This window comes from Coregonus clupeaformis, unplaced genomic scaffold (assembly GCF_020615455.1).
Source record: "Coregonus clupeaformis isolate EN_2021a unplaced genomic scaffold, ASM2061545v1 scaf0180, whole genome shotgun sequence".
Lineage (NCBI taxonomy): Eukaryota > Metazoa > Chordata > Actinopteri > Salmoniformes > Salmonidae > Coregonus > Coregonus clupeaformis.
The window spans coordinates 565,377-592,636 of NW_025533635.1; the positions used below are offsets into that span (position 1 = coordinate 565,377).

The following is a 27,260-nucleotide window of genomic DNA, read 5'->3' on the forward strand; positions in this document are numbered from 1 at the left end:
CCCCAGGGCATCCATTAGAGACAGTAATGGACAGCTACCTCATTATCGCCTCACAGTCACACACTTGATATCTAGCCAAAGTCACATGCAGGGAGGCCCACACTGCATGATAAACTCATAGCAATCGAGTGGCCTGACGGGGATTGGAGAAGGGTATCAGGGTGGACAGATAGCAAAACCTGGAGCCAATGTCCGCCCCCTCCTCCCTCTCAAGGAGGAGCCAGGAAGAGAGAAAATGAAAGAGTTCCATCTCTGTGGGGTTTCTACTAAGTACCATATAAATCAAAAGGGACTTCCTTTCCCTTTGTAATTAGTGAGGCTAGTTAGGGCGATCAAGAGCCTGGTGTGTTCTTCCACATTACATTTATTTGTGCTAACCTATGTTTGACAGTGACAGAGTCTATGTAGTCGCTGTGTAGATTTAAAGTCCATGTTAGCATTTCACCCACGAGAAGTAATAAACACTCTTGCTGACAGTTCACCAAGGGGCCGATTCAGACTTAGGAAATGTATGCCTTTCCTGTGCATGCCTTTCCTACGCACTTCTCAGTAGTTGGTATTCAGACTTACCTTATGCAGGTGCATAACTGGCTTTGTAGGAATGGTTCCCTTCGCGCACTGAATACATTTAATTCAACTGCTGAAAACCATCCCACTTGCTAGCCAACAGTTTTTCTCGTGGAATTTTCATTCAGTACATCTATCTTAAGCCATCCCTTTAAATATGGTGTACCTTTTAGTTTGAATTTTATCAACAGACTTACTAGAATATAAATATATGCATACTCATCTGTTTCAGCACCGAATTATAGATTTTAAAATAATCTGATTTTGTAGATTACTTAGATTTAGGAAAGTATTTATGAATCCTAAAAAAACAGGTTTGGAGAACCTTTACACACAAAATAAAGAAAACGGTAATTTGATTCATTCTGGAAATTGCCACATTCAGTTCTTCAACCCACAGTAACGTTGGAAGATTAGTGTACATAGAATTATAATAGGGAGAATAGTGTACACTAGTAGGATATACCCTCGTCTATTGCCTGCACTAACCATGGAACTGTGTGACGACATGGCCAAGTATTGCGCCATACGTCAGGTTCAAATTGTTACGGCTTGTCTGCGCTCCGCTCCATAATGATTTAATTTGCCTTTTGTTACTAATGATCCTCACCAACAACCACACGGCCTTGACGGCGTTTACAGAGGAAGCAAATGAAAGTAATCAAAACAATGTAATTAAATAGAATGATAATGTAGACTATACTAACTGAAGGGAACTAACAGTAAATTGGCAGTTGAATATGTGTGGTTATTAGGCCTACTGATGGTCGATACTGATAGTGGCTAATATTTAACATGATGGAAATAATTAAGACATTAGAGCGTGCCCATCCCTGCAAGTTAAAAGGCAGTATAATTTAAATTCTGTAAAATGCCACAGCATTTCATCAACTTTACTGTGGGAAAGTTGACTGGTTCCACGTTTGTCTCCAGCGATTATAAGGTAAAATAGTTCTAAAACAAGTGTCATTTAAATTCCCTTATCCAAACAGATTAATAATTTACCTAGCTCTTATCAAGTTGTCAATTACAGTGCATGGAGAATGGTATTATTTCTATTGGAAAAAATTAAGTAGATGCTTTTTCCACTTGGAACCGGTAGAACCGTATTCATGGTTTCCTCCCGTGTAGGTGTTGGAATTATTAGGGAATTAAGTCAAGGTCAGAATATGCCGTATCTGTAGACACACCTCCGCCTCACCTTAATTTATTCAATCTCCACCCCAAACAAATAGCAGGTGAATAGCATGCTATTCTCATGCTTAAATTCAAGGTCAGAATACACGTAGAGAGAAAAGTGCATAAAAAGGGAATTTCGTTCCATTTACACTATTAACTCAGGTTGGAATCGTCCCCTAAAATGGCACAAGGACATATGTAGTATATCTACTACAGAGTTCTACATCACTGAAAACACCTCTGGCTCTCAGTAACATTCCTGCATGAAGCAGTACTCAAGGGCCTGCTGCATTCCTCCTTGAACAGGCTGGCTGACACCTGATGGATGATGGAGTTACAGTGCATTAGACAGAGATGGAATACTCACAGGCTTCTTTGAGTTTCTCCTTGTCGTAATGCAGGGCCTCATAGTCGTGCATGCTAATACGGTTCACCCGGATCCTTAACCTCTCCGGGAAGGGCTGCTGGCTGAGGAAGACAACAGAAGAAGTATAGTCAGTTGGGTATCATCTCTCAAAAATTGGAATTACACTGAACAAAAATATAAAACGCAACATGCAACAATTTCAAAGATTTTACTGAGTTACAGTTCATATAAGGAAATCAGTCAATTGAAATAAATGTATTAGGCCTGAATCTATGGATTTCACATGACTGGGAATACAGATATGCATCTGTTGTTCACAGATACCTTTATAAAAAAAAGTACGGGCGTGGGTCAGAAAACCATTCAGTATCTGGTGTGACCACCACTTGCCTCATGCAGTGCGACACATCTCCTTCGCATAGAATTGATCAGGCTGTTGATTGTGGCCTGTGGAATGTTGTCCGACTCCTCTTCAATAGCTGCGCCCAGTCGCTGGATATTGGTGGGAACTGGAACACACTGTTGTACACGTCGATCCAGAGCATGCTCAATGGGTGACATGTCTGTTGAGTAAGCAGGCCATGGAAGAACTGGGACATTTTCAGCTTCCAGGAATTGTGTACAGATCCGTGCGACATGGGACCGTGCATTATCAGGCTGAAACATGAGGTGATGGCGGTGGATGAATTGCACACTTCTCTACCATTCCAGTGGCCATTGAAGGTGAGCATTTGCCCACTGAAGTCGGTTACAATGCCGAACTGCAGTCAGGTCAAGACCCTGGTCAGGACGACGAGCACGTAGATGAGCTTCCCTGAGACGGTTTCTGAAAGTTTGTGCAGAAATTATTTGGTTGTGGAAACCCACAATTTCATCAGCTGTCCGGGTGGCTGGTCTCAGACGATCCCGCAGATGAAGAAGCCGGATGTGTTACACGTGGTCTGCGGTTGTGAGGCCAGTTGGACCTACTGCCAAATTCTCAAAAATCACGTTGGAGGTGGCTTATGGTAGAGAAATGAACATTAAATTATCTGGCAACAGCTCTGATGGACATTCCTGCCATCAGCTTGCCAATTGCATGTTCCCTCAAAACTTGAGATACCTGTGGCATTGTGTTGTGAGACAAAACATATTAGAGTGGCCTTTTATTGTCCCCAGCACAAGGTGCACCTGTGTAATGATCATGCTGTTTAATCAGCTTCTTGATCTGCCACACCTGTCAGGTGGATAGATTATTACGGCAAAGGAAAAATGCTCACTAACAGGGACGTAAACAAATGTGTGCACAAAATTTGAGAAATAAGCTTTTTGTGCATATGGCACATTTCTGGGATCTTTTATTTCAGCTCATGAAACATGGGACCAACAATTTACATGTTGTGTTTATATTTATTTTCAGTGTACATATTTGTAGGAACTCTGAGGTACAAACAATCAAATCATGTCAAACTGACACATAACAAATATTATTCATAACCTATGCTTGATTTCAGTACACCATTATACTGTATAGTATCAGTTACTTTCCTTATTAATTTCTAACTAGTTGGGAGTTGGAAACATCTCGGCTGAGAGGTAAAAAAAAAAAACTGTAAATAAATGAAGGTAGATGTTTAACAAAAGACTGTCACCCGGGAAGAGCATTAATGCAAGCTGATGACAGGGGATCAACCTCTAACCACAACACTCTGACAACCTGGGCTCACATGCACAGCAGCCTGAGAGAAGCCCAAGGTGTTCAACGCAGCTTTCCCCCTTCTGTTTGTCATTGTGATGGCTTCTAGGATGATTATATATATTCATGAAGAAAGTTGTGATCTGTGACAAATGTGACCTGTTCGCAGTGTGTGGGAGACCCAAAAACAATGTTGTGACTATAGCTTACCATTCTATTCAAGGACAATAGACACCTGACAACAACACAAGTTGTATTTGTTCCTTACTGGAGTATGTTGGAAAACAGTTGGGAGAACAGTTTGATCTCAAACGATGTAAGAAGTGTAGAAGTGAATACAGCTGGGTTGTTTGTTTGAATTCCAGGCTCATTTGCATCTTATCATTCTTACTTTCTGTCCAAATGCCTGGTGTTTTGCTTCACAGAAGGTTGGGCCATTCTAACCAACTTTGCAAAAAGGAAGAATGGTATTATTTAAAAAAAAATTTTTTTTCTTTAGTGAGAAGCTCTTATCCAGAGCGTCTAATAAAGGAGGATTAGTGTTGTGTGCCTCGCGGCAGGCACCAGATAATTTTTAATCCGAGCGTCATGAATAAGGTTTGGATGACCACGACTTAATCTCAGCTAAAACAGGCTTCTGTAAACACAATCATTGAATTAGTCCCCCCCCCCCTGGACAGTTCAATCCTTTAAATGGAGGATTCATAATTCCCCTCTGCCAGCAAGTCAATACATTGTCGCGAGACTCACAGCAGAATCAACTAAGTATGAAATTAGCAAAAACCTTACAACAGGATTTAAAAAGATAATGCAATTACCATGAAAGTAAATAGGGCTGTTCATTCTGATAACACATCTTCGATTTTCAGCCTGTAGACAGACAGACTGATATGACTAAGATGACTGATAGAGAGAAAAGGAAGATGGTTGCAAAGCCATGATGACTTTGATGAATGTTGTTGTATGTCTTTTTTGTTTGTTTTCCCTCATTGGCTTGGATTATTTTACATGCACAAGCCTTTGTCAGCACTTCAGCCTCCCCTGCAAATGAATCCCACCTTGTCTGGCCTGTCAGTCTCCCACACCTGCGTGTCACTTAAATCACACAGCAAGAAATTGAAGAACGACCTTCGGCTCGGTCGAGGACACTCGAATACATTACAATAACTTCCAACTTCCAAGCACCGCATGACAAGAGGCAACCTGCCGACAGCACAAAGATTAAACAAAGTACTGTATAGAAAGTCACCATAGTGGATTGAAGTTCGGATTCTGACTGGACCCATTCTGGTCTCTTTTTATAAACTCAGTTGTAAATAGGCGTTCCCATGCTGGACTGTATTACTCACTCGTTGAGCAGCGGTATAGAGGTCCTCCTCTTGGCCTTTTGCACCATGTTGGCTTGGTTCCTCAGGGAGATACGGATGGTGGAGGGGGCTAGCTTGCATGGCTCCCCATCTACCTGCATGGGGATGGACTTGTAGGTGGTGAGGGTCACCTCTCTGCACTGGTTCAGCCGCTCACCATGACCTCCGACCTGCAGTGTTGCCTACAGCACCAGGGAGGACGAGACGGTCATCCATCAGAGCAAGGCTATGACTAGGAGAAATGTAAAGAAACTGACTCATCCATTTCATTAATCGACTAACTGTTATGTTCTAACACATAGACAAATTCAAGTTGGTAGGTGAATACCAGAGAGGTCATGGTGAAGCCGATAACTTCAATGCAGCCGTCGTCGTGCCGTTGTGGCTCAAAGTCATGGTGCTCGCTTGGGTTGCCCCATGGCATGGTACCAGCACAGTATCTAGTACACACACACACACACACACACGCACGCATGATTATGTGCCTAACTTGGCCTACATTACAACAGTGACAAAATGGTAACATGTTATATATAACCCATTTTCCCATTGAGGAACATAGTCAGAGTAGCTGTGGCTGCTAACCTGGGAATGTTGAGGAACACCAGACACTGCAGCTTCAGATCCTGAACCTTTGAGGTGAGGTCAGTGCCGTCGCACTAATGAGAGGAGACAGACAGGTGACTCCATTACTGTACACATACGGACTCAGATCATTCCCGGAAGAGTTCTCACATGTTCCCTTTAAAAATGTAACCTTTGAAAGGTGCCACATTCTGACTGACTGACAGTGAAGAAGAACACATCTTTCAGTCTAATGAGATGTACAGGGTAGGTTGTAAGGATCACAAGCTCAGAATGGAGCCTAGGCTCTCAAACTGGGGTCAATTTCTATTTCTGAGGAACTATCTTTACTATGAAGTGGGGAAATTCCTGTTAATGTATTTAGAGTTGAACTTGAACCCTTTGCGGAATGACGTCACACAATCTGAGCTGCAGCCAAGGTCAATGTAATGGTCAGTTGAACTCACCACGACCTTGATGTGTTTGGCTAGGTCTTTGGAGCTGCCCATGAGGAAGTCTGAGAAGGCCGTCTGGTTAGAAGGAACACCAATCAAACTTGTAGATTATCAATACAAAATAATGACACAACTAAAGCTATGGCCAAATACCACAATTACTATCACTACTAATGGTAAAAGTGATGATAATGGTGAGAAAATATGAATGTATTAGTTATTTTCTCGTTTAGAAAACACAACTGTACCCACCCCTGCATAGAACATCTTGTTCCTAAAGCGGCTGTTGAATTTCTCAGGGTTGGCCTCTGCGGAGCGTTGGTTATAGAAAGCATGATAGGGAGTGAGTAATGTGACACAATGACATACAGTAGATACACACAGCATAATTTGTTACTATCGATGTGAGCTGTCTATGGAAAGCACAGATTTATCCCCAACAATGACATTACATGGGTAGTCAACGTTAATAGATCAATCTGAAATACAACCTCGAGACTCGTGGAATTCTAGTGTCACGTGTGCATCGAAGCCGAGGCTGAAGTAGTTGTTGAAGACATCGAGGGGGAGCTGTGGAAAAGAACACCCGTACAAAAATGTGTTAATCCCAGACGCAATATCACCAAAACATCAGAAATCACAATGAAAAATGTTGACATTTCAACACAAAACCGGAGTATGCTGCTGAGCCCAACTCCATCCTCAGTCCTATGGTCTTTATTGCCCCAGACTACCATCACTGCCATAAAATAAATCAAATAATAATACATCATGTTTGAGGTCGCAGAGCAGGATTGTGCTTCTAGTTGATCATCTCTCTCAACTTTTAGAACTAACTAACCATTAAATAATGTAAAGGTCACTGAGGTATTTTGGTGTGTGATCAGCCATGACCCTGTTTACAACAAAGAAATTATATTGTGACATTGTAGAGAGGTTAATTCGCTGGGGCTCAATGAAAACTCATCACAGTCAAAAACCTGATTTACGAACACACCATCTGATAGGTAAAGTGCTAGCACTAAGTTAACATTTGATCAATCCTCATTCTCTGCATCACCCATACACACACACCACACCATCATTTGTTGACAGTCCAGGTCTACAGTACAGGATCTGGGAGGAGGGGTGAGAGGGTTTGTTCACCTTGTCTGTCTGCTGCTCATCCCTCTCCTCTGCCCCAGCATCCTGGTTGGGCTCCACTATTAGATTCCACCGGTCGAGCTGGACGATGTTCCCATCCTCTACATGAGACAGGATCTTAGACACCGGCTCATCTGTGTAACCCTGGAGAGGGATAGAGAAGGACAACACCAAGAGATTTAACACAGTGCATTGTAGAAAGTAGCTAGTTCCTCCTGAGATATATCAATTCTTCAAGACATTTTTCAAGAAATAATAAGTGGTTATTGTCATGATTCTGGTGCACCTGCATTGTCCAACGACTATGGAAAAGCATATCTTTGAGGGTATACACTAAGTGTACAAAACACTAGGAACACCTGCTCTTTCCATGGCATAGACTGACCAGGTGAATCCAGGTGAAAGCTATGATCCCTTATTGATGTCACTTGTTCAATCCACTTCAAATCAGTGTAGATGAAGGGGAGGAGACAGTTTAAAGAAGGATTTTTAAGCCTTGAGACAATTGAGACATGGATTGTGTATGTGTGCCATTCAGAGGGCACACATAGACCGGTTTGAGTGTGTCAATAACTGCAACACTGCTGTTTTTTTTACGCTCAACAGTTTTCCGGTGTGTATCAAGAATGGTCCACCACCCAAAGGACATCCAGCCAACTTGACACAACTGTGGGAAGCATTGGTGTCAACATGGGCCAGCATCCCTGTGGAACGCTTTCGACACCTTGTAGAGTCCATGCCCCGACGTATTGAGGCTGTTCTGAGGGCAAAATGGGGGGGGGGGGGGTTGTTCCTAATGTTTTGTACACTCTGTGTAAATATTGTCCAGATACTCACACCACCCCAGTTGAGGGTCCTGGCCAGGTCGTTGCCTGTCCCCAGAGGCAGGATGGATACTGCAGGCTGGGGGTTCAGCTGGAGCTGGTCCAGAGCAGACAGGATCCAGCCCACCTACACACAGACCATACAACAGTCATGTTATCAATACATCATGTGATGTGGCCTTCAACACCATGCCCAACTTTGTTATTGTCTTTACTTGAGGAATAAATGTTTGAACAGCTTAACAAACTGTACCTGCAGCATACTGTGTGTTGCTGTTCAATCATTTAGATAACCATCAAAGTTCAGGGCTTAGATCACTAAGATGGGCTCAAATGCCTTTAAGGGCAAACACCAGACACTGTGTGCTGTTATTTTAATGATCACAAAGTAAAGTTTGCTGCTAAAATAGTTCAGGAATGTCTGTGTGTTGCTTAAAAATACCTTTGGCATTGCTGTTGTACAACAAGCCTGTTTCTACTCACCGTGCCATCACCTCCGCATGCCAGTATCCTAAGGTTATGCACCTTACGGTACATTTCTAACCTTGGAGAGACAGAGCAAGAGACAAAATCAACATCTAGTTTTCTGTCACAGTCAGTCCACAGTATCAAGCCTGTTAATGAAGGTCTCCCACACTCAGTTAATCAGCAGGATCACAGTGAAGGGAGCCCTACACCCCAAAAGGCTCCTGGGCAGATTGAATAATAGCACAGGGTATCCATAGCAAGAACAAACATAAAATCAAAATAATACATTGAATTAGAACGACTTCTTTTGGTTCAGATATATTAGATCTAATGAGAAGAAGCTCTGTGTCAGTGAGCACAGAGTAATGGAAGAGCTCCAAGACTTATACATATTATGATGATTTTGATTTTTAAGGGCCAGAGTCAGTAAAAAGTCTGAATTAGTACAAAGTTTGCACCTGCTATTTTGGAAAACTTACCCATCCTTGGGCCCTCCCAGACTCAGGTCAAATACTTGGCGGGGGTTGAGGTACCACATGAACGACTGGATAATCTTGGCTCCCTGAAAATGAGTAGGAGTACAATTACTACCAATTCATCATCATCATAATAAATAAGTATTTGATTAACTGACTAGTATATGATTGAGTGATCCAGCCAAATGTGTGAGGTATGAGATGCCCTGACTGGACTGCTGAAATACTCTTTTAAGATGCAGACAGTGTTTCATCTCACAGAAGGCTTATAGACCAGTCAGGATTACACCTATGACTGGTGTTGGCCTCGGTCCACTGGGCCTGCACTGACAGCTCCAGCACAGACAGCACGGCTCACCTGATTTCCCCCACTCTTTGGGTTGACAAACACCAACAGCGGCTTCATGAGCTGGGAGGGAATGGGTCTAACTATGAAGGGCTTCCAGCGCGCCTCCTGCACAAAGAGGAAGGGAGAGAGCAGAGGAAATAAAGGGATGCATTTAGAGAGGTGAAAGATGAGACTGATGTACAGTGTTGGTTTCCTAAGGGAAGAGCATTAAGCGCTTACTGCTTTTACTGATGGTTTGTTATAAACTATCGTGTCAGACTCATATAACATTATGCCAAAGTAACTAACTAAAATTAAATGGCATAGAGCTGATGTTGCGTTGATACTTCCTACTCTCTATGAGATATAGTAAGCCAAAGAGTATATAGTTGTCTAACACTGTGCACAGTTGAATTGATCAATACGGTCTCCATAACCGTGGCTGTGGGGTGGGGTGATCTGGAGAGTTGGGGTGGGATGGTACCTTGGACTGGCTCCGCCTGAGGCGCTTTAAAGCGCCTTGTCTTTGGAGGGCTGGCTAACCAACACAAGGCCAGACAAGAGAGATAATTATTTCTGTACATGCACTTGTCATGTAAATGCATTAAAGCCATGGTATTGGACACTAGATGTCGCCAGGAAGTATGTATTGACAAGCACATCCTATGTCCCTGGCTGGGTTGTGTCAGCAGTGATTTGATAAGGGCGAAGACTGTCTACATCGATAATACCTTGTCATCAGTTTGACATTGCCCTTTTAGCTACTATTTCATGTATTTTTATTTAAATGTTAAACCAATTGAACAGTGCACAACAGATGCAGTATAATGGAAATGATGCCCCTCAGGCTAATCAACAAAGGATGTTTTAGTTATGTACGTCTCTTCACAATACAAACGGTAGGAAAGGACATTTGTGATGGATGATGTAACAATTCAAACTCACCTCTAATCCCTTTTTGCTGGATTTGCGCTTAAACGAGGTCCGTTTTTTCTTTTTACTCGACTTTAGTGAGGTCTGAAAGAATAAAACGAGGATTAAATGGCACATTGGTATTCCATTTATATAAGGAACAGCATTTGATCAACTATAAATAATACACTGTAATTTATCATAACTGCTGAATGCATGGCTTACAGCTCAAACTAATGGATGACTGCTACCCTCTGTTGGCTTCTCAGTGCAATGGCACCACAAAGTATTTGGGGAAGCATGCCATTGTACATTGTAAACTCACATGGTGGCAGTGAATATTTGAATACTTGGAAGTGTATGTGATTGTGGGGGCGGCAGGTAGCGTAGCGGTTAGAGCGTTGGGCCAGTAACCAAAAGGTCGCTGGTTCAAATACCAGAGCCGACAAGGTAAAAAATCTCTGTGCCCTTGAGCAAGGCACTTAACGTTAATTTGCTCCAGGGTCACTGTACTACTATGGCTGACTCTGTAAAACAACACATTTTACTGCACCTATCCGGTCTATGTGACAATAAAACATCACATTTTTTAAATTTTTTACCTGAGGTCTGCGGAGCCGGATGATCCAGGTAGGGGGTACGATGACAGAGGCATGAGCACCCAGGGAGCAGGGCTCCTCGATCTGCTGCAGCATGAAGCATGACACCTTGTTGTGATACTACAGTAGGGGGAGAGGAAAGGATGGCAGCAGTGACGTCACACACCAACACATCACACACATCATTCATTTAAAACACAACGCAGACCCTCACACAACTGTCTCACATAAACATACATACACCATTACAGAGGGTGAAGACAGCTACTGTACACACTTACACAATATATCAGTGATCACATTCATCCATACTCATTGGAAGTGTTTTCATTCAACACAGACACAAATGTCTCAAATAAGCATAAAGCATACATACACACATCATTATCATCCATAGTTTATGAGGCACAACAGCACTAAGACCATACAGAGGTAGACATCAGAATTGTATCACTCTTTTGTTGCTGAGAAATTCCAAATGCAGATGAGCTTCATGATTTACATAAATTCTCTGAAAACAGGCAATAGCACACAGTTATATTCACAGTATTGCACTTTTCATGTAGCCTAATTTTGGCCAGCTAATATTATTATTATTATTAGTAGTAGTAGTAGCAGATTTTATTGGTTTCTCAGTCAGACTGAATTTACAATTTACCAATTTACAATCATAACATCAACCATATATAATTATCAAATAGAGCCCCACAGTGGAGGTGTCATAATACCCATAAAACCTAGCGGTCAAACAGGGAAACGGTTCCAATCGTTTTTCCACCATTCATTTTTCCCCATAGGGGATTTTAGAAACACTTAAAATAAGGGCTGTGTTTCGTGTAGGCTTACCCTGGCATGAAGTTTGGATAAACATGCAAATCTCTCTCAGACAAGGTGACGTTGCTGCAGGATTATGTTGCTGCGACAGTACTGGTCAAATTAAGATCCTACACCTGTACAGTACAATCAACCTTCCAACTTACTGCCTGTTTACACCACGAACAGCTGATGGCCACAATCTCTTTGCTATGAAAGGCAAACTTCTGCTGGAAACCCTGTAGAGAAATGAATCAGATCTAAGAGGTAATGTACCCTCAAGAAGAACATGTTTCATCAGATCATTAATCCTGCAATACAGGGCAATATAGGGAAGAAATGAATTAATTGATATTATAACCATGCTCACCTTCCCGCACTGCCGACACTTCCCATCCTGGCGCCTCCTGTGGACCCAATGGTGCCGCACTACCGTTGGCTGGAAAACCGACGTTCATAAACACATTAATCAACTCACAATTGCCCGATTTAAAATACTGTGGTTTTCCTATTTTTATTACATGTAAATGGTGAGTGAGATCAAGGAAAGCTTGTGTTGAGTTTATTAGTTTCTCATTAGCAATATCAGAGGTTTGGACAGACACATCTCCCATCTAGACTACTGCAACTCTCTGTTGGTTGGGCTCCCCGCTTTGCCATCAAACCCCTGCAACTTATCCAGAATGCTGCAGCCCGCCTGGTGTTCAACCTTCCTAAGTTCTCCCATGTCACCCTGCTCCTCCGCACACTCTACTTTCACGGCGCCTCCGACACCCCCCAAAAAAAACACATAGCCCACCAGCACTGACTTTGCTGATAAATACTTTGTGATGTAAATGTAAAAATGTAAAAATGCAAATGTATGATGAGGGAATTTAAACTAGGACATCCAAAGCTAGCTCTGGAGGACTATAGGCCTTGGGGGTTACCCAGTCTTTATAATCATTAAACTAGTCAGGCATTACTCTCCTACTGTCCCCATAACTGTGGCTTTGGGTTGGGGTGATCTGGGGAGTTAGGGTGGGATGGTACCTGGGACTGGCTCAGGACAGGGGTGGCCATGCAGTTAGCCATCCGCCTGAGGCACTTTAGAGCACCTTGTCTTTGGAGGACTGGCTAAGGTCAAAGGTCAAGAGAGAAGGTCAAAGGGCAAAAGGGAAGCAGGGACAGGAGGAGAGGGAGGGGTTACAGAGAAGACAGACACATAGAATGACAAGACAAAGGAGGATGAAAAAGTTGTGAAAATAAAGTATGAGTATCATGATCATCCTGATCAAATGGAAATGAACGTTTATTGGCACTTACCTCTCGTATATTCCTAGACCCCGATTCCCTGAATGACGGTTTACACCTAAAGTTTATCTACGGGGTAGAGAAAAGAAATTGTTTCAAACATTGATTTATTTTGTTTTTCCTTGTCGTTGTTTCCAATATGTTGTTAGAGAAACCCCTGCACCAAAATAGAATGCTGAATCAGTAATGCAAAAGGGCCAATAGGAGAGGTTTAAGGTTAAACTGAACATGCTGAAGTTCTTGTTCACCTAGTATAAGTACTTACTGAAAAGGGAAACCTGTGGTGCAATATGTGTTACTATGTGACACAACCAGCTCTTCACCTTTACCTCCACCATAACAGCATCAGATAAAGTATAAACAATAGATATAAACAAACCCTCAGATTAGCAGAGTTAATGGGAACAAGTTAAAGACATTTTGGAAAAGGGAGATTCAAATAAATTCAGCAACTAAAAATCTCTAGGAAAGAGCGACCGACTCTATTCGACTACTAATCAAAGCAGCCCAATTTGGAAAGCCACTTTGATTATCCAGAGAATTACCCAATCAGAGTGCAGCATTGGAGGGTCAGGTCAATGGGTCAGGTAGCGTAGTGAGATAGGGTTAGAGAAGGAGTATGATCTAGCACTAGTTATATCCCATAGCAGCCTGAGAGAGGTCTGAGTGTCTCACTCTAAAGGTGGGGTCTTCGATAAGCAGGCTGTCTTCATGGGGCATAGCCTCGGTGTCGAATAACTGGAGAGGAGCAGGATGGGTTAGGTTGGCATGGCTACCATTTAAATCTCATCTTACCTGATGTGATGGAAACATTTTGTCTCCATGAGAGACAACATCTGAAAAGGCTAATATTACGGTATTTTCGGGATTCAACATTTGCAACTCATTTTACATTTACATTTTAGTGGACGGCTCTTCTCAGGAGCTTCGTGAGCGAAAAGAGTTAAGGTACCTGCTTTGGTGCGCCTCGAATCACATTTTTTCCGCCTAGTCGGCGGGAGAATAAAACCCCCGCCCTTTCGGTTACTGCCACAACGCTCTTACCCACTAAGCTACCTGCCATCCCAGTCTTGGTATACATGCTCTCAACTAATTTCCACAGCTTTGGTGATAATACATAATTTAACATCTATCTGCTTCCAGGTGAAAGCATAGTTCACTGGAAGAAAAGTTTGTGAAGCATTTGTTGGGAAAATGGCTTGAAACATACCTTTTCTAGCTGCTCTATGCAGATTGTGTGAACCACTATCTTGCAGGCTGCACACTTTTTCCGGGCTACAGATTTCTGCTGTGGTGACAAGAGATGAATGAGAGAATATTATTTAATGACCCTTATCGTAGTAATATATGAAAACTTCCTGAATTAAATGACTTTCTTTTAACTTGATAATTCATAGTACAACCATAAACTTAAATAGACCGCTCTAGTGCCCCAAAGCCTGTTTTAGCATGGGCAGTGCCATTGAAGACTTTCACCATTTTGAAGAAGTCAACTTGGTGGGACTTCCTATGGGTTACGGAATAATTAATTCCATCAAGGTCCTCAGGAGGGATCAGCCAATGAATTATACACCTGAGCAAACATTCCTTAACTGCAGGTGGCAGTAAATTACCTACCTTGGTTTTATACCTGTGCAGACAACACACTCCAGGTGGCAGTATCCACCCTTAACTACTTTAAAATGAAGAAAGCCCTCAATGGAGCTGTCCATGTTGTCACAGAAGCCATATGGCACAGATGCAAAGAAGGGCCCTCCATCTACCTCTATGGGTGCAACACCCTCAAGATGGCAGCACTTCTTCTGAGGTGAAGTGTGTTATGGTTCTGTGGACACCAGAGGGAGCCTCTACACAAGGGCTGCCAAACTCATTCCATGGAGGGCTGAGTGTTTTTGGTTTTTCATTTCTTTTAAGACCTAGACAACCAGGTGAGGGGAGTTCCTTACTAATTAGTGACCTTAATTCATCAATCAAGTACAAGGGTGGAGCGAAAACACGCAGACACTCGACCCTTCGTGGAATGAGTTTGACACGTGCTCTACACCAGGGTTTCCCAAACACCCAGGGTGTAGGTTTTGGTTTTTGCCCTAGCACTACACAGCTGATTCAAATAACCAACTCATCATCAAGCTTTGATTATTTGAATCAGCTGTGTAGTGCTAGGGAAAATCCCAAAACGTGCACCAAGGGGGGGCACCAGGACCGACTTTGGGAAACCCTACTCTACACAAACATTGGTTGGACACGGCTCTCCAACTCTGTTCCTGAGAGCTACCCTCCTGTAGGTTTTCGCTCCAACCCCAGATGTAACTTCTGATTAATCTAATCAACCTGCTAATTATTAAAATCAGATGTGAAAGAGTAGGGTTGGAGTGAAAACCTACAGGACGGTATCTCTCCAGGAACAGGGTTGGAGAGCCCTGCTCTAAGCGCTTGTATCTAGCATGTACAGTATATAGCACAGGTGTCAAACTCGTTCCACGGTTGGTCGAGTGTCTGCAGGTGTTCGATCCTCTCTTGTACTTGATTGATGAATTAAGGTCACTAATTAGTAAGGAACTCCCCTCAGCTGGTTGTCTAGGTCTTAATTGATCGGAAAAACCAGAAACTAGCAGACACTATGGAATGAGTTTGACACCCCCTGGTATAGAGCGTTACATAAAAAATACAAAAATGTCACACTGTGGATATCAGAACGAAATCTCATACAAATAATGCAATCAAAAAAATACATCTGCATTATCTGGAGGAAAAAATACAAAAGATTGGGCTCGTTTTACAGGTTCTCTTCCTAGTTGCCCACTTTTTATAATCCCATCAGTTTTCCAAAACAATGAAGAGACAGTGTTTATGTCCATAAGATGGCACCATTTCTCATACTGTTATGTTTACAGTTGCAGAGCGCTATTGAGCTATACAATATGCATTCTCTAGAACTGTACTGAATGGTACCGGGTGGTATAAATCTGGACAGTATCATCCATTTACGGATGAAAAACAATGTGACAAGGAGTTAATACTCCCCCTCTTTTTTTTTAGGGATTCACTACAAATACATCTCCTCTAATGAGTTCATTCCTCCCTTCCTCCCTTCCTCTGGGCTCATTCCTGTCACAGCATCTGTGGCTTTGTAATGTCAGGCAGGGCCAGGGGTAGCTGCACACAAACACACTCACCAGTGTCTTGGCGAAGCAGTGCTGCTCTCCGACGTAACAGAAGTCCCCAGAGACATTGGTCTCAAACCAGATGTGCTCCCCATACAGGGCGTTCTCCTGGAGGAAGAGGCGGAGTCTATTAAATACACCCTTTTTTTTACCCTGACAAATAGGAATCTCAGCTCGCTCATAGAATCCACTACCAAACAGTATAGTACCTCTGGGTAAACAAAGTACACTACTCTGAAACTCATTAGGGGCATGTAGTCCATTACGGGGTAAAAATCAATAAGCTGGGCCAGAGGCTGCACTTACGGTCCAGTCACAGCTGCTCCGGATCTCCCTGTCTGGGTCAAACTTGGCCAGGGCTGAGGCACTGGGCTGGGCAGACAGGTGCTGTAGACCCGATTTAGCGATGGCCTTCCTGAAATGACACAGACACAACACCTTTGAATGATTGCAATAACATCATTGAGATGACACTCCCAGTGGGATACTGCAACACCTGTAAACTGAAGTGCCTAATGGTAAACCCACTCTCCACTGATGAAAAAAGGTTGGCCATGATCAAAGAGAGAGGTTTAGCACACATGATGAATAATGAATGGTACATCTGATGTCATACAACACACAGCATTTTAAGTGGTTGCTAGTCCTTCCCTTCCGGTAGGACCCTGTTGTGCTGATGTGCAGCCAGGTACAGAAGAGGTCTAGGTGGGTATTTGACAGGTTTGTGTGACTGAGACCCTGCATGAAAGGTGCTGTAGGAGTCACTCAACAAAAATCCTAGCTTACATGTCAGCAACACAAAAGGTCAGCAGAGTTTGGTGTAGACACAAACACTTGCTTAACTGACATCAACACTTCAGACCAGGAAGTGCTGGTATGGTTGGACGGGCAGGAATGGCCAGTGACTTTGGCATGCATATCCCCCTTCTATTGTCCGGATAAAACAAATAGTGTGGTCTAAAACATGCGCTGTGTATACAGACATTTTCTGTGTGTATTCTGCCATAGAAGCCCCCCCCCCCCCCCCACACCTCCCTAATACACACACTAACAAGCTCACAAAAGCATTGCCTGTGCCCCAGGCAAAGGTAGGGGATCTACATACGAGAGGAACCCACTCCAAGTCTCCAGGCGGGGGTCGTAGTAGGTGCCCTGCAGGGGGCTGAGGGACTCCCTGCGGCCCCTGGGTTTCCAGCAGGCGGAACAGTTCCTATACAGGGAAGGGGAGAAGTGGCGGGCCACTATAGAGCTCTTGCGTCTGGGTGGGGGGACTAGCCTGCCTGGCAAGGCACTGTTGGAGATGGTGGAGGGCCTCCGTAACAGGCTGGAGCGCCGGTAGCGCCCGTGCACACCGTAGGCCGCCCTGCTACGGTGCACCGCCTCCGCTGGCAGCAGGTGGGAGGAGTTACGGCGCAGGCAGCGAGGGGCACGGATCAGGGGCCGGGGCTGGATGCTCTCCATCGTCAAGGCTGCCATACTATGAACCGGATTCCAGTCCTGCCATGGAGACGTCCTCTCTCCCTCTGGATATGATGATGATGATGATGACGATGTCTCAGTCCCCTCTCGTTCACTCCCGCTGCCCTCCGACCTGGTGCTACAGTCTCTCGGACTGCAGCTGTCCCCCTCTGACTCGGAGCAGCTCTCAGTGCTGCAGCTGTCCCCCTCTCCGCCCTGCGCCCCCCTCTGCTGCTCCTCACTCATCTGGACCAGGCTGGCCAGCAGCATGGAGGGCCCCAGCAGGTGGGTGTCGATGGTGCGGAGCTTGGCGGCTTGGCGGCGGCGGACAGAGAAGCGAGGGTTGACACAGGCCACGGTGGTGCTGGAGCGACGCCTGTTGTAGTATCTGGTCCTCACTAGCTGCCCGCCTCCATGACAACAGTGCCCACCGGTAACCTGGGGTAACCCCTGCACCTCGCTGGAGCGCCTGCGTTGCTTGTGAGCAGCGCAGGCCAAGCCCTCACTGGAGCGTCTACGTCCCACATAACCAGACGGCAGGCCAACACTGGAGCGTCTTCGTTGGGCTTGAGCCGTCGGCGACAGGCCTACACTGGACCTTCTGCGTCCGACAGGACCTGTGAATGGCAGTCCCACACTAGAGCGTCTACGTTGGACCAGGCCAGCAGAGGGCAGTCCTACACTGGAGCGCCGGCGAGCCTTGCTTGTGGGCACTGCCACGCCAGGCCGTCTGTGTTGGCATTGCTCTGCCCCTTTCAGTCTAAAGTGCCGGCGGAAAAAGGTGTCCATGACAACCCACAGCTTGTGGGTCCCCTTTTCACTGTCCCTCTGCAGTGGCTGTTGGTACAAAAATCAGTCTGTCAGCAAAACCTTCAATACTGTACACAAGCCACTATCAAACTCTCATCAATAGGGATGCAGTACTGTTCTTTTTACCCCCGTGTGGAAAAGTTGAAAGTGAAATGTCTGAACTCATACACTGCTGCCAGAGAAGGGAACGTACACGAGACTAATCTGGGCCTCGATGCTCAAAGAGAAACCTCAATTGGCTGACTAGTGATACTGTCAGTAACTGAATCTGCTTACAAAGGGACATTAGTCAACGCATCTAGAGCGATAACAGTTCCATTCTACAGTACAAGCAACGTGCCCAGCTGCCCCGATTCAATAACTCACCACCTGTAACACTATACCTCGGTAGTGTTCTGTCTGGTGAAAGTAGAGCCGAGTCCAGGTCACCTATCACACGATAGCCATTGTGACGCCACTACAGCACAAAGCCAGAGGATATATTTAGCAACTGCCTTTAATATTCTGTTCAATCACCTCATCAGATACGCCACATGACAGAACCAAAGAATGCGTCATTATTTAGTGACCCCAACAAGGCATTTCCCTCTGCCAACAATGAAAGGGAAAGGTGGATATCAACTTCATAAAGGAAATCATTGTTCTGATCATCTTTCCACTGATATCACAATCTGAACCATTGTCTACACAGTTGAGATGTAGAGAAGTAGGCCAAGGCTCAGGCAACCTCCAGAGGATCCAAAGCTGCTGTTTTACTGATCTCAGACCATCATAATCACCCAGAGCCTCCTTCTCTGATTACATACAGACTAATACAGATACTCTTCACAGGAAGTGACATGTGTAGGTAGCAGAGGGGCTCAGCAGCATTAGCCTGTCAATGCATTGATTCAAGCTGAAGACAAGCACCAACATCAAAGACCAACGTCTTCTCACATCCTGTGCCAAGCAGCTAATGCGAACAACAAATTAAGAAGATAGGTGAAGTATTTATGACAGATAGATCCTAGGCCCCTGTCAATGAAGTGTTGAGGATGAACCATTCAGTGAGTCACATGTATAGTGCATGGAAATGCTTATTTTCCTTTGAACTACTATACATGTCACAGATATTCTTCTCTCTACCTCTCTTGTGATTAAGGCTGGTTGTGGAGGAGAGATGTTGAAAAAAATAAACACTCTCTTAATTTCAATCTGAATGGATTCCTAGAACCTGCCAAAGGAGCCTTTGATCCTTCTCATCTCTTATTCTATTCATTAGACATAGTAAAATGGATAAGAGAGTGGGTGGGGTGAGGAGGGATGTGGAGGGGAGAGCAGCACAGCCAAGGCTGGGGATAAATGGACCAAGCGGAGTGGATATTGTTTCCGCCACACAAGCATCATTAGTCCATCTGTAACGCAGCTTGAAGAGAGACATGAGAGAAGACCTAGTGAGAAAATGATCACCTTCAGTCTCAGGTGATTCAAACATTTGCTTTAACCGCAGGGATTCATCCACAGGTCTTACAGCTACAGTATGTAAAGCGGACATACAAAATGTTTTATACAGTAAATGATTGGTAACTCATAGTAGGGTTTTTACACATACATCTATATGCAGAGAGACATTGTATTTGTTAATTATGAAATGGACTAAATCTCTCTATTGTATGGAGAGATTTAGTTCACCATGAGTGAACAGGATCGAGGCCTATTAACTTGATGTCCCCTGACGGTGTACTGTGGCTGTCAGATTCATATATTTATAAGGTCCAATGCAGCCGTTTTTATCTCAATATCAAATCATTTCTGGGTAACAATTAAGCACCTTAATGTGATTGTTTTCAATTAAAATGTCAAAAAATAAACATTAATAGCTTCTTAGCACAGAGCAATTTCTCAAGCAAGAATTCTGCTAGGACTGTCTGGGAGTGTTCGGAGTGGGTATGGGAAAATTGAAAACGAGCTATTGGCAGAGAGATTTGGAACTCACTTTCTTATTGGTCTATTAACTAATTTAATGCCTGGTGCTGTCAAAACTCCATCCCACCAAAACATCTCAGGCTGTCTTTTCAAACAGCTCCTACACTAAAAGGGCATTATCATAATTTTCACAGTATTATTCCAACCTCATAGTGTGGAAATACTGTACATATAAAACACAGGCAAACGACGTTTTTGACTGCACTGGGTCTTTAAACAAATATGATGGAAGTACATACTGAAAAATATTTTGGCCATCAGGCACACGAGGACAAGAGGGGCGCTCAGGGTTTCTGGCTCTAATATGAACCATCTCTTCAATGTGTATTCCCAGCCTGGGTTTCCCACCCCCACCCCTTGAGCATTCTGGGAGAAAGGGTCAAAGGTCATCTGGCTGAGGCCTCAAGCGTATGTGGCTGCATTCATATACAGTAGCGTTTAAATCATAGATCAGGGAAAATGCGACAGTCTTTCAAAACAGAACCACAGACACTGTCTTTGCCACGTTTTGACTTCCCAGCTATCTATGATAAATAGATCACACTCCTGTACAGTTCTTGAATGGTTTCATCTGGAAACAGTGACATATTTATTATTATGCCTAGGTAGTCACAATATATACCAATACCATAATGCTGTATGGTAACCAACAGATACATTTAGCAAACCCCTGAGGTGACTATGATTAAACTTCTAGCTCAGTGTCACTGCATCAACTCTATGGCTAAGATATCTAAATACAACACAAGGTCTCAAGTCCTTTAGATTGATCATTTCCTTTCCCACCCTGCTCTGCATACTAACTCTATGAAGAGTTAAATACTGACTGTTTGATTGACAGATAGATAACAAGGTTACGGAAATAGATCGGTTACCATAGAAATAAGCTCAACGCATTCATGTTAGCCTTTCTATTCCTACATCCTCTCAAATATGTACGTGCGTCACAGTGAGTGCATGCTGTGCGATAACTCAAAAGATGTATCGTTGAGAACTGCTTAAAAGCATTGGGTTTTCTATGGCACAACACTGTCACGATGGCGAGTCCAAATCAATTTGAAATACAATGCATCCGAAAATAAACATACACAATACCATACATACACGTAACATAAATACACATAGGCCTACACACTCCCCCACACACACATTCCCATCTGTATTATGCACTCCATCCCTGGTAGATGAATTAGTCACAGGCTCTTCCCATGGCCTGATATGGATCGGGCTTAACAGAGCGTAGACTGATCCAGCATCAGCTGTTACAAAACCCCTACAGTACCACCACTCTAATACCTAGCAAGTAAAATGGAGGAATGCAGCAAGAGATTCGAGTTACTGTGAATAACACAGAACTGTATGTGACTGGGACAGGTTGTATAACAACTGAGGTCTGGTGGGCTTTGTATCATTGAAGTATACATACTGTACTGTACTGGAGTCAATGTTTGAAGCTGTTATAATGCAAACACCATACTGTATTGTGCAGGCAAAAGCTGGATAGGTTCATTGTCATCACGGTTGACAACTCCGTTGTGTCCTCCTCCCAGAGTGCAAAGAACCTTGGCGTGACCCTGGACAACACCCTGTCGTTCTCCGCTAACATCAAAGCGGTGACCCGATCCTGTAGATTCATGCTCTACAACGTTCGCAGAGTACGACCCTACCTTACACAGGAAGCGGCACAGGTCCTAATCCAGGCACTTGTCATCTCCCGTCTGGATTACTGCAACTCGCTGTTGGCTGGGCTCCCTGCCTGTGCCATTAAACCCCTACAACTCATCCAGAACGCTGCAGCCTGTCTGGTGTTCAACCTTCCCAAGTTCTCTCACGTCACCCCGCTCCTCCTTACACTCCACTGGCTTCCAGTTGAAGCTCGCATCTGCTACAAGACCATGGTGCTTGCCTACGGAGCTGTGAGGGGAACGGCACCTCCTTACCTTCAGGCTCTGATCAGTCCCTACACCCAAACGAGGGCATTGCATTCTTCCACCTCTGGCCTGCTGGTCCCCCTACCTCTGCGGAAGCACAGTTCCTGCTCAGCCCAGTCAAAACTGTTCGCTGCTCTGGCACCCCAATGGTGGAACAAGCTCCCCCACGACGCCAGGACAGCGGAGTCACTGACCACCTTCCAGAGACACTTGAAACCCTACCTCTTTAAGGAATACCTGGGATAGTATAAAAGTAATCCTTCCACCCCCACAAAAAATGTTTTGTGAAAAAAATACAAAATAAAAACAACTAATAAAAAAATATATATATAAAAACCAAATGATAATTAAAAATATACTCAAAAAATAAAAAATAATCAAATTTGACCAAAAGAAAAATAATAATTGTAAAGTGGTTGTCCCACTGGCTATCATAAGGTGAATGCACCAATTTGTAAGTCGCTCTGGATAAGAGCGTCTGCTAAATGACGTAAATGTAAATGTAATTGTAAATACAAACCAACATTAAACCACAGAGCATTACCACACAAACGTGCATCCATGTTGATATGCGTACTTGTGCTGTGCCTCTTACAATATGGTATTGTTGGCTTTTTGTATGGCGCTTTGAATAGACTGCAAATGTGACAGGTATATTTACATATATATTTATAATATATATTTAGACTTTCGGTTTAGTTTTTTCATTGGCCCTTCCGTGGAATTCGTCATCAATGCAGCAGTGTTAATATTTCAACTAAACATTCAATGAGACAAAGCGATAAGAGGGGTGGAAAACCCCATCCAAAGTGCTGATTTACATTTAACCAAATACCACAGACTGCTACAGTGGTGTTAACACTGGACACTTCAATGAATGTTCATGTATAGATGTTCACACCTGGATAGTGTGCATAACATCTGACTACCTTAACAGCAACACTGCTGGGACAACATGGGGAACCAGAATCAGGTGAGGAGGGTGGAACTGGGGATCTACTCTACTCTGTGGGAGATTAGTGGGTAGCTAGCTACACTATATACACAAAAGTATGTGGACACGCCTTCAAATTAGCAGATTTGGCTATTTCAGCCATACCCGTTGCTGACAGGTGTATACAATCGAGCAAACAGCCTGCAATCTCCATAGACAAATATTGGCAGTAAAATGGCCTTACTGAAGAGCTCAGTGACTTTCAATGTGGCACCGTCATAGGATGCCACCTTTCCAACAAGTCAGTTCATCAAATTTCTGCCCTGCCAGAGCTGCCCCGGTCAACTGTAAGTGCTGTTATTGTTACGTGGAAACGTCTAGGAGCAACAACGGATCAGTCGCGAAGTGGTAGGCCACACAAGTTCACAGAACGGGACCGCCGAGTGCTGAAGCGCGTAAAAATCGTCTGTCCTTGGTTGCAACACTCACTACAGAGTTCCAAACTGCCTCTGGAAGCAACGTCAGCACAAGAACTGTTCGTCTGGAGCTTCATGAAATGGGTTTCCATGGCCGAGCAGCTGCACACAAGCCTAAGATCACCATGCGCAATGCCAAGCGTCGACTGGAGTGGTGTAAAACTCGCCGCCATTAGACTCTGGAGCAGTGGAAACGCGTTCTCTGGAATGATGAATCACGCTACACCATCTGGCAGTCTGACGGACAAATCTGGGTTTGGCGGATGCCAGGAGAACGCTACCTGCCCGAATGCATAGTGCCAACTGTAAAGTTTGGTGGAGGAGGAATAATGGTCTGGGGCTGTTTTTCATGGTTCGGGCTAGGCCCCTTAGTTCCAGTGAAGGGAAATCTTAATGCTATAGCATACAATGACATTCTAGACGATTCTGTGCTTCCAACTTTGTGGCAACAGTTTGGGGAAGGCCCTTTCCTGTTTCAGCATGGCAATGCCGCCGTGCACAAAGCGAGGTCCAGAAATGGCTTGTCGAGATCGGTGTGGAAGAACTTGACTGGCCTGCACAGAGCCCTGACCTCAACCCCATCGAACACCTTTGGGATGAATTGGAATGCCGACTGCGAGCCAGGCCTAATTGCCCAACATCAGTGCCCGACGTCACTAATGCTCTTGCGGCTGAATGGAAGCAAGTCCCCGCAGCAATGTTCCAACGTCTAGTGGAAAGCCTTCCCAGAAGAGTGGAGGCTGTTAAAGCAGCAAAGGAGGGACCAACTCCATATTAATGCCCATGATTTTGGAATGAGATGTTCGACGAACAGGTGTCCACATACTTTTGGTCATGTAGTGTATATGACGCGGGACAGGAAGAGTACTGGGCTATTTATAGCACCCCCTCTGTTTATATCCCCCTGGCTGTTCTCTCACTGCTGCTGCCTCCCGCCCGCTGCATCCCGCCATTCTCCACATCACAGATAAGAGTCAAAGAGACTACCTCCTGCTATGCCTCACAGATAGAGAGGGAGAGAATGTGTGTACATCAGTGACAGAGAAGGGGTGGGGAGAGAAAGAGAGAGACAGAAAGACCTCTCCCTCCTAGACAATAGACCAGGGCTCTCCAACCCTGTGCTGGAGAGCTACCGTCCTGTAGGTTTTCGCTCCAACCCTAATATAGCGCACCTGATTCTAATAATTAGCTGGTTGATGAGCTGAATCAAGTTAGTTACAACCGGGGTTGGTGTGAAAACCTACAGGAGGGAAGCTCTCCATGCCTGCTGTGTTGAGGCATAAGCCCATCAGCTCATCAACCCAGTCTGAGCTGGGTAACCACAGCAACCTGTTCCTCTAGATTACTGAGGCGTGCTCCAATGAGGCCGGTATCATGGAGCCATCATCCAGGTCAATGTGCCTGGGTTAGGGATGGGCATCAGGCCAAGTGTGTGCCCCCACTGCCCCGGCTCCTGATCGATCTGGACATCCTGGTCTGGTAAATGCATTAATACCACAGGGGCGAATGTAAATGAGATCGACAGTACCAGATTATAATAAGCATCATGCCTCAAGCTGCATCAAGACTAGCTGCATCTAGGCGGACTACCTGTGTGGCCAGGGATGAGTGTAATCACATCTACTGTTGTACTGTAAATGTTATGGCTTTGTTATGACCCTCGGTATAGTGATGTGATTTTAACTGCGGGAGATTTGAAAGGGTCTTGATAAGCCTGCGGCTGTGATATATTGCACATGCCTTAGGATTTATCCTATCACGCAAAGCAGCTGAAAGTGATTACTTGTCCCATTAAGGTTCCACAAATGCAGGAGTTAAATCACCAAATTGTTTACAAACAAATGTACAATAATCAATTCAAGGTACCCTCAGGTAGAAGTAGGCTAAACGTGAACCGTATCCTAAGTGCATATACGAACAGAAATGTTTATGAAATAATTGTTTTCTTTTGTTTCCATGAAGAGGCTCCTTTCAATATGTCACAAAACGGATTAACCAACGTTTTTAAAAAAGTCACTCTCACATGGTAGCTTTCAAACGTCCCGGCAAAGCAGCAGCACAGTGCAGTATGCGAGCTGTGCTCAGTGTGAGCCTGAGCCATGTTGACAGTATGGTGTGAGAGAATGGAGTCGAGAGGGAGTGTCAGTAAAAATAAATTAGGTTACAGTGCTTTTACCAGTGGACCTGAGAAACAGAGGAGGACGGTTTTTGTTTCCATTCTGAGTTATGGACCTTAGGCCTTGTGCCCAGCCTGCAAATGAAGTCACTCCGCTGTGAGCCCAATGTTGAGTCAGAATGTCTTACTCTTAGTAATTAGTAGATTATTGACTTTCCTTTCTGCGGAGGAGAAGTTGATGCGACAGCAGAGAAAAACAGTTTTAGCTGTTATTTGGTTTAATCCTCCATGGGAAAAGAGAAGTGAGGGAGGGTTACAGCCAGCAAATACCACCACTGAAAAATATCCCCATAACTAGCCTATTCAATTCAATATTTACATGTAAAACGTACAAAGGTCAGTTGGAATAAATAGCCATGGAGCGCTTGTCCTCCAGCATCGCATAGTGCGTGATAATGGGGGCTGTCAAGAATGAAGCCTTAATGCTGCTGCCCTCGGTTTGTTAAACACTCCAATGTTATATGAGGATAATGGAGCTTACAGCATGACCATAAATGTATACTTTTCCTTTCACTGTAATCAAAAGTAAATGTCACCATCTTGGCACGTCTGTGGATACATCTCCCTTAGATCCTCTGAAGGCACTTGTCTTGATGATAAATCCCCCTGTGGAGAGGGGGAGACTTGGACGTGTCTGAAAGCCTCTGGGAAAATGCCTAATCTAGACTGAGCGTTAACTCTCCCAGGGTAGGTCGTAGTCCAACTCTCCCAGGGTAGGTCGTCCTCTAGGACAGTGTCAAATAACTAAGCTACCCTACCATAATGGATGTGTAGTGAACTGAAATATTGCCTGAAGGTCTGTTGACAGATATGGCAAGGAATAATTCCCAGATTGCAGAAATGATGCACCGGGGGCTGATTTCACAAACATAGTGCTCTGTGCTCTACATGTCTCCTTTCTCCATCCCTATATAGGTCTGACTCCTCTCTCCATCCCTTGACATAAACATCCATTCATCCAGCTTCAGCACAACACTACAGGGAGGGAGGCACTGGAGCAGTCTGGCTAGCTGGCACAGCCTGATGGGAGCTCAGAGAGCACACTATTTCCAAAGCCATGTCAGCATAGCTAGCATGGCGAATAGTACCGGCTACTGTAATTTATGGAGGGAAAATTCAACTGCTCATCTGTAGTAGATGGCAACTGAGGTTTCTCACAGACTGGACAGAATGGGAAGACAGACTGGACCAGTGACCCTTTGGTCCAGGATCAGATCAGAAGCCTGGCCTGGTCCATATTCCTTTCCCCTATACTGTGGGGTCACTCAGCACAGCACAGGCAGGACAGCACAGGACAGGGGGATAACACAGTGAAC

General features: G+C 44.3%; 1 protein-coding gene across 1 annotated transcript in view; it reads right to left on the reverse strand.

The window, feature by feature from the left end:
- The window catches only part of LOC121559957 (diacylglycerol kinase zeta), a 42,074-nt gene extending 23,593 nt beyond the window's left edge, over positions 1-18,481 (reverse strand). Inside the window, exons 1-23 of the mRNA XM_045213966.1 lie at positions 17,300-18,481; positions 16,501-16,609; positions 16,207-16,302; positions 14,241-14,318; positions 13,706-13,768; positions 13,043-13,099; positions 12,770-12,853; positions 12,108-12,176; positions 11,905-11,976; positions 10,928-11,044; positions 10,359-10,430; positions 9,444-9,539; positions 9,089-9,171; positions 8,625-8,685; positions 8,155-8,268; positions 7,321-7,461; positions 6,666-6,744; positions 6,427-6,482; positions 6,187-6,249; positions 5,741-5,814; positions 5,484-5,595; positions 5,138-5,337; positions 2,114-2,214 (exon numbers count right to left, since the gene is read on the reverse strand). Coding sequence (XP_045069901.1) covers positions 2,114-2,214; positions 5,138-5,337; positions 5,484-5,595; positions 5,741-5,814; positions 6,187-6,249; positions 6,427-6,482; positions 6,666-6,744; positions 7,321-7,461; positions 8,155-8,268; positions 8,625-8,685; positions 9,089-9,171; positions 9,444-9,539; positions 10,359-10,430; positions 10,928-11,044; positions 11,905-11,976; positions 12,108-12,176; positions 12,770-12,853; positions 13,043-13,099; positions 13,706-13,768; positions 14,241-14,318; positions 16,207-16,302; positions 16,501-16,609; positions 17,300-18,441 — 3,139 coding nt within the window. The 5' untranslated portion in view covers positions 18,442-18,481. The remainder of the gene's footprint in view (positions 1-2,113; positions 2,215-5,137; positions 5,338-5,483; positions 5,596-5,740; positions 5,815-6,186; positions 6,250-6,426; positions 6,483-6,665; positions 6,745-7,320; positions 7,462-8,154; positions 8,269-8,624; positions 8,686-9,088; positions 9,172-9,443; positions 9,540-10,358; positions 10,431-10,927; positions 11,045-11,904; positions 11,977-12,107; positions 12,177-12,769; positions 12,854-13,042; positions 13,100-13,705; positions 13,769-14,240; positions 14,319-16,206; positions 16,303-16,500; positions 16,610-17,299) is intronic.
- Between the last annotated feature and the right edge of the window lie 8,779 nt (positions 18,482-27,260).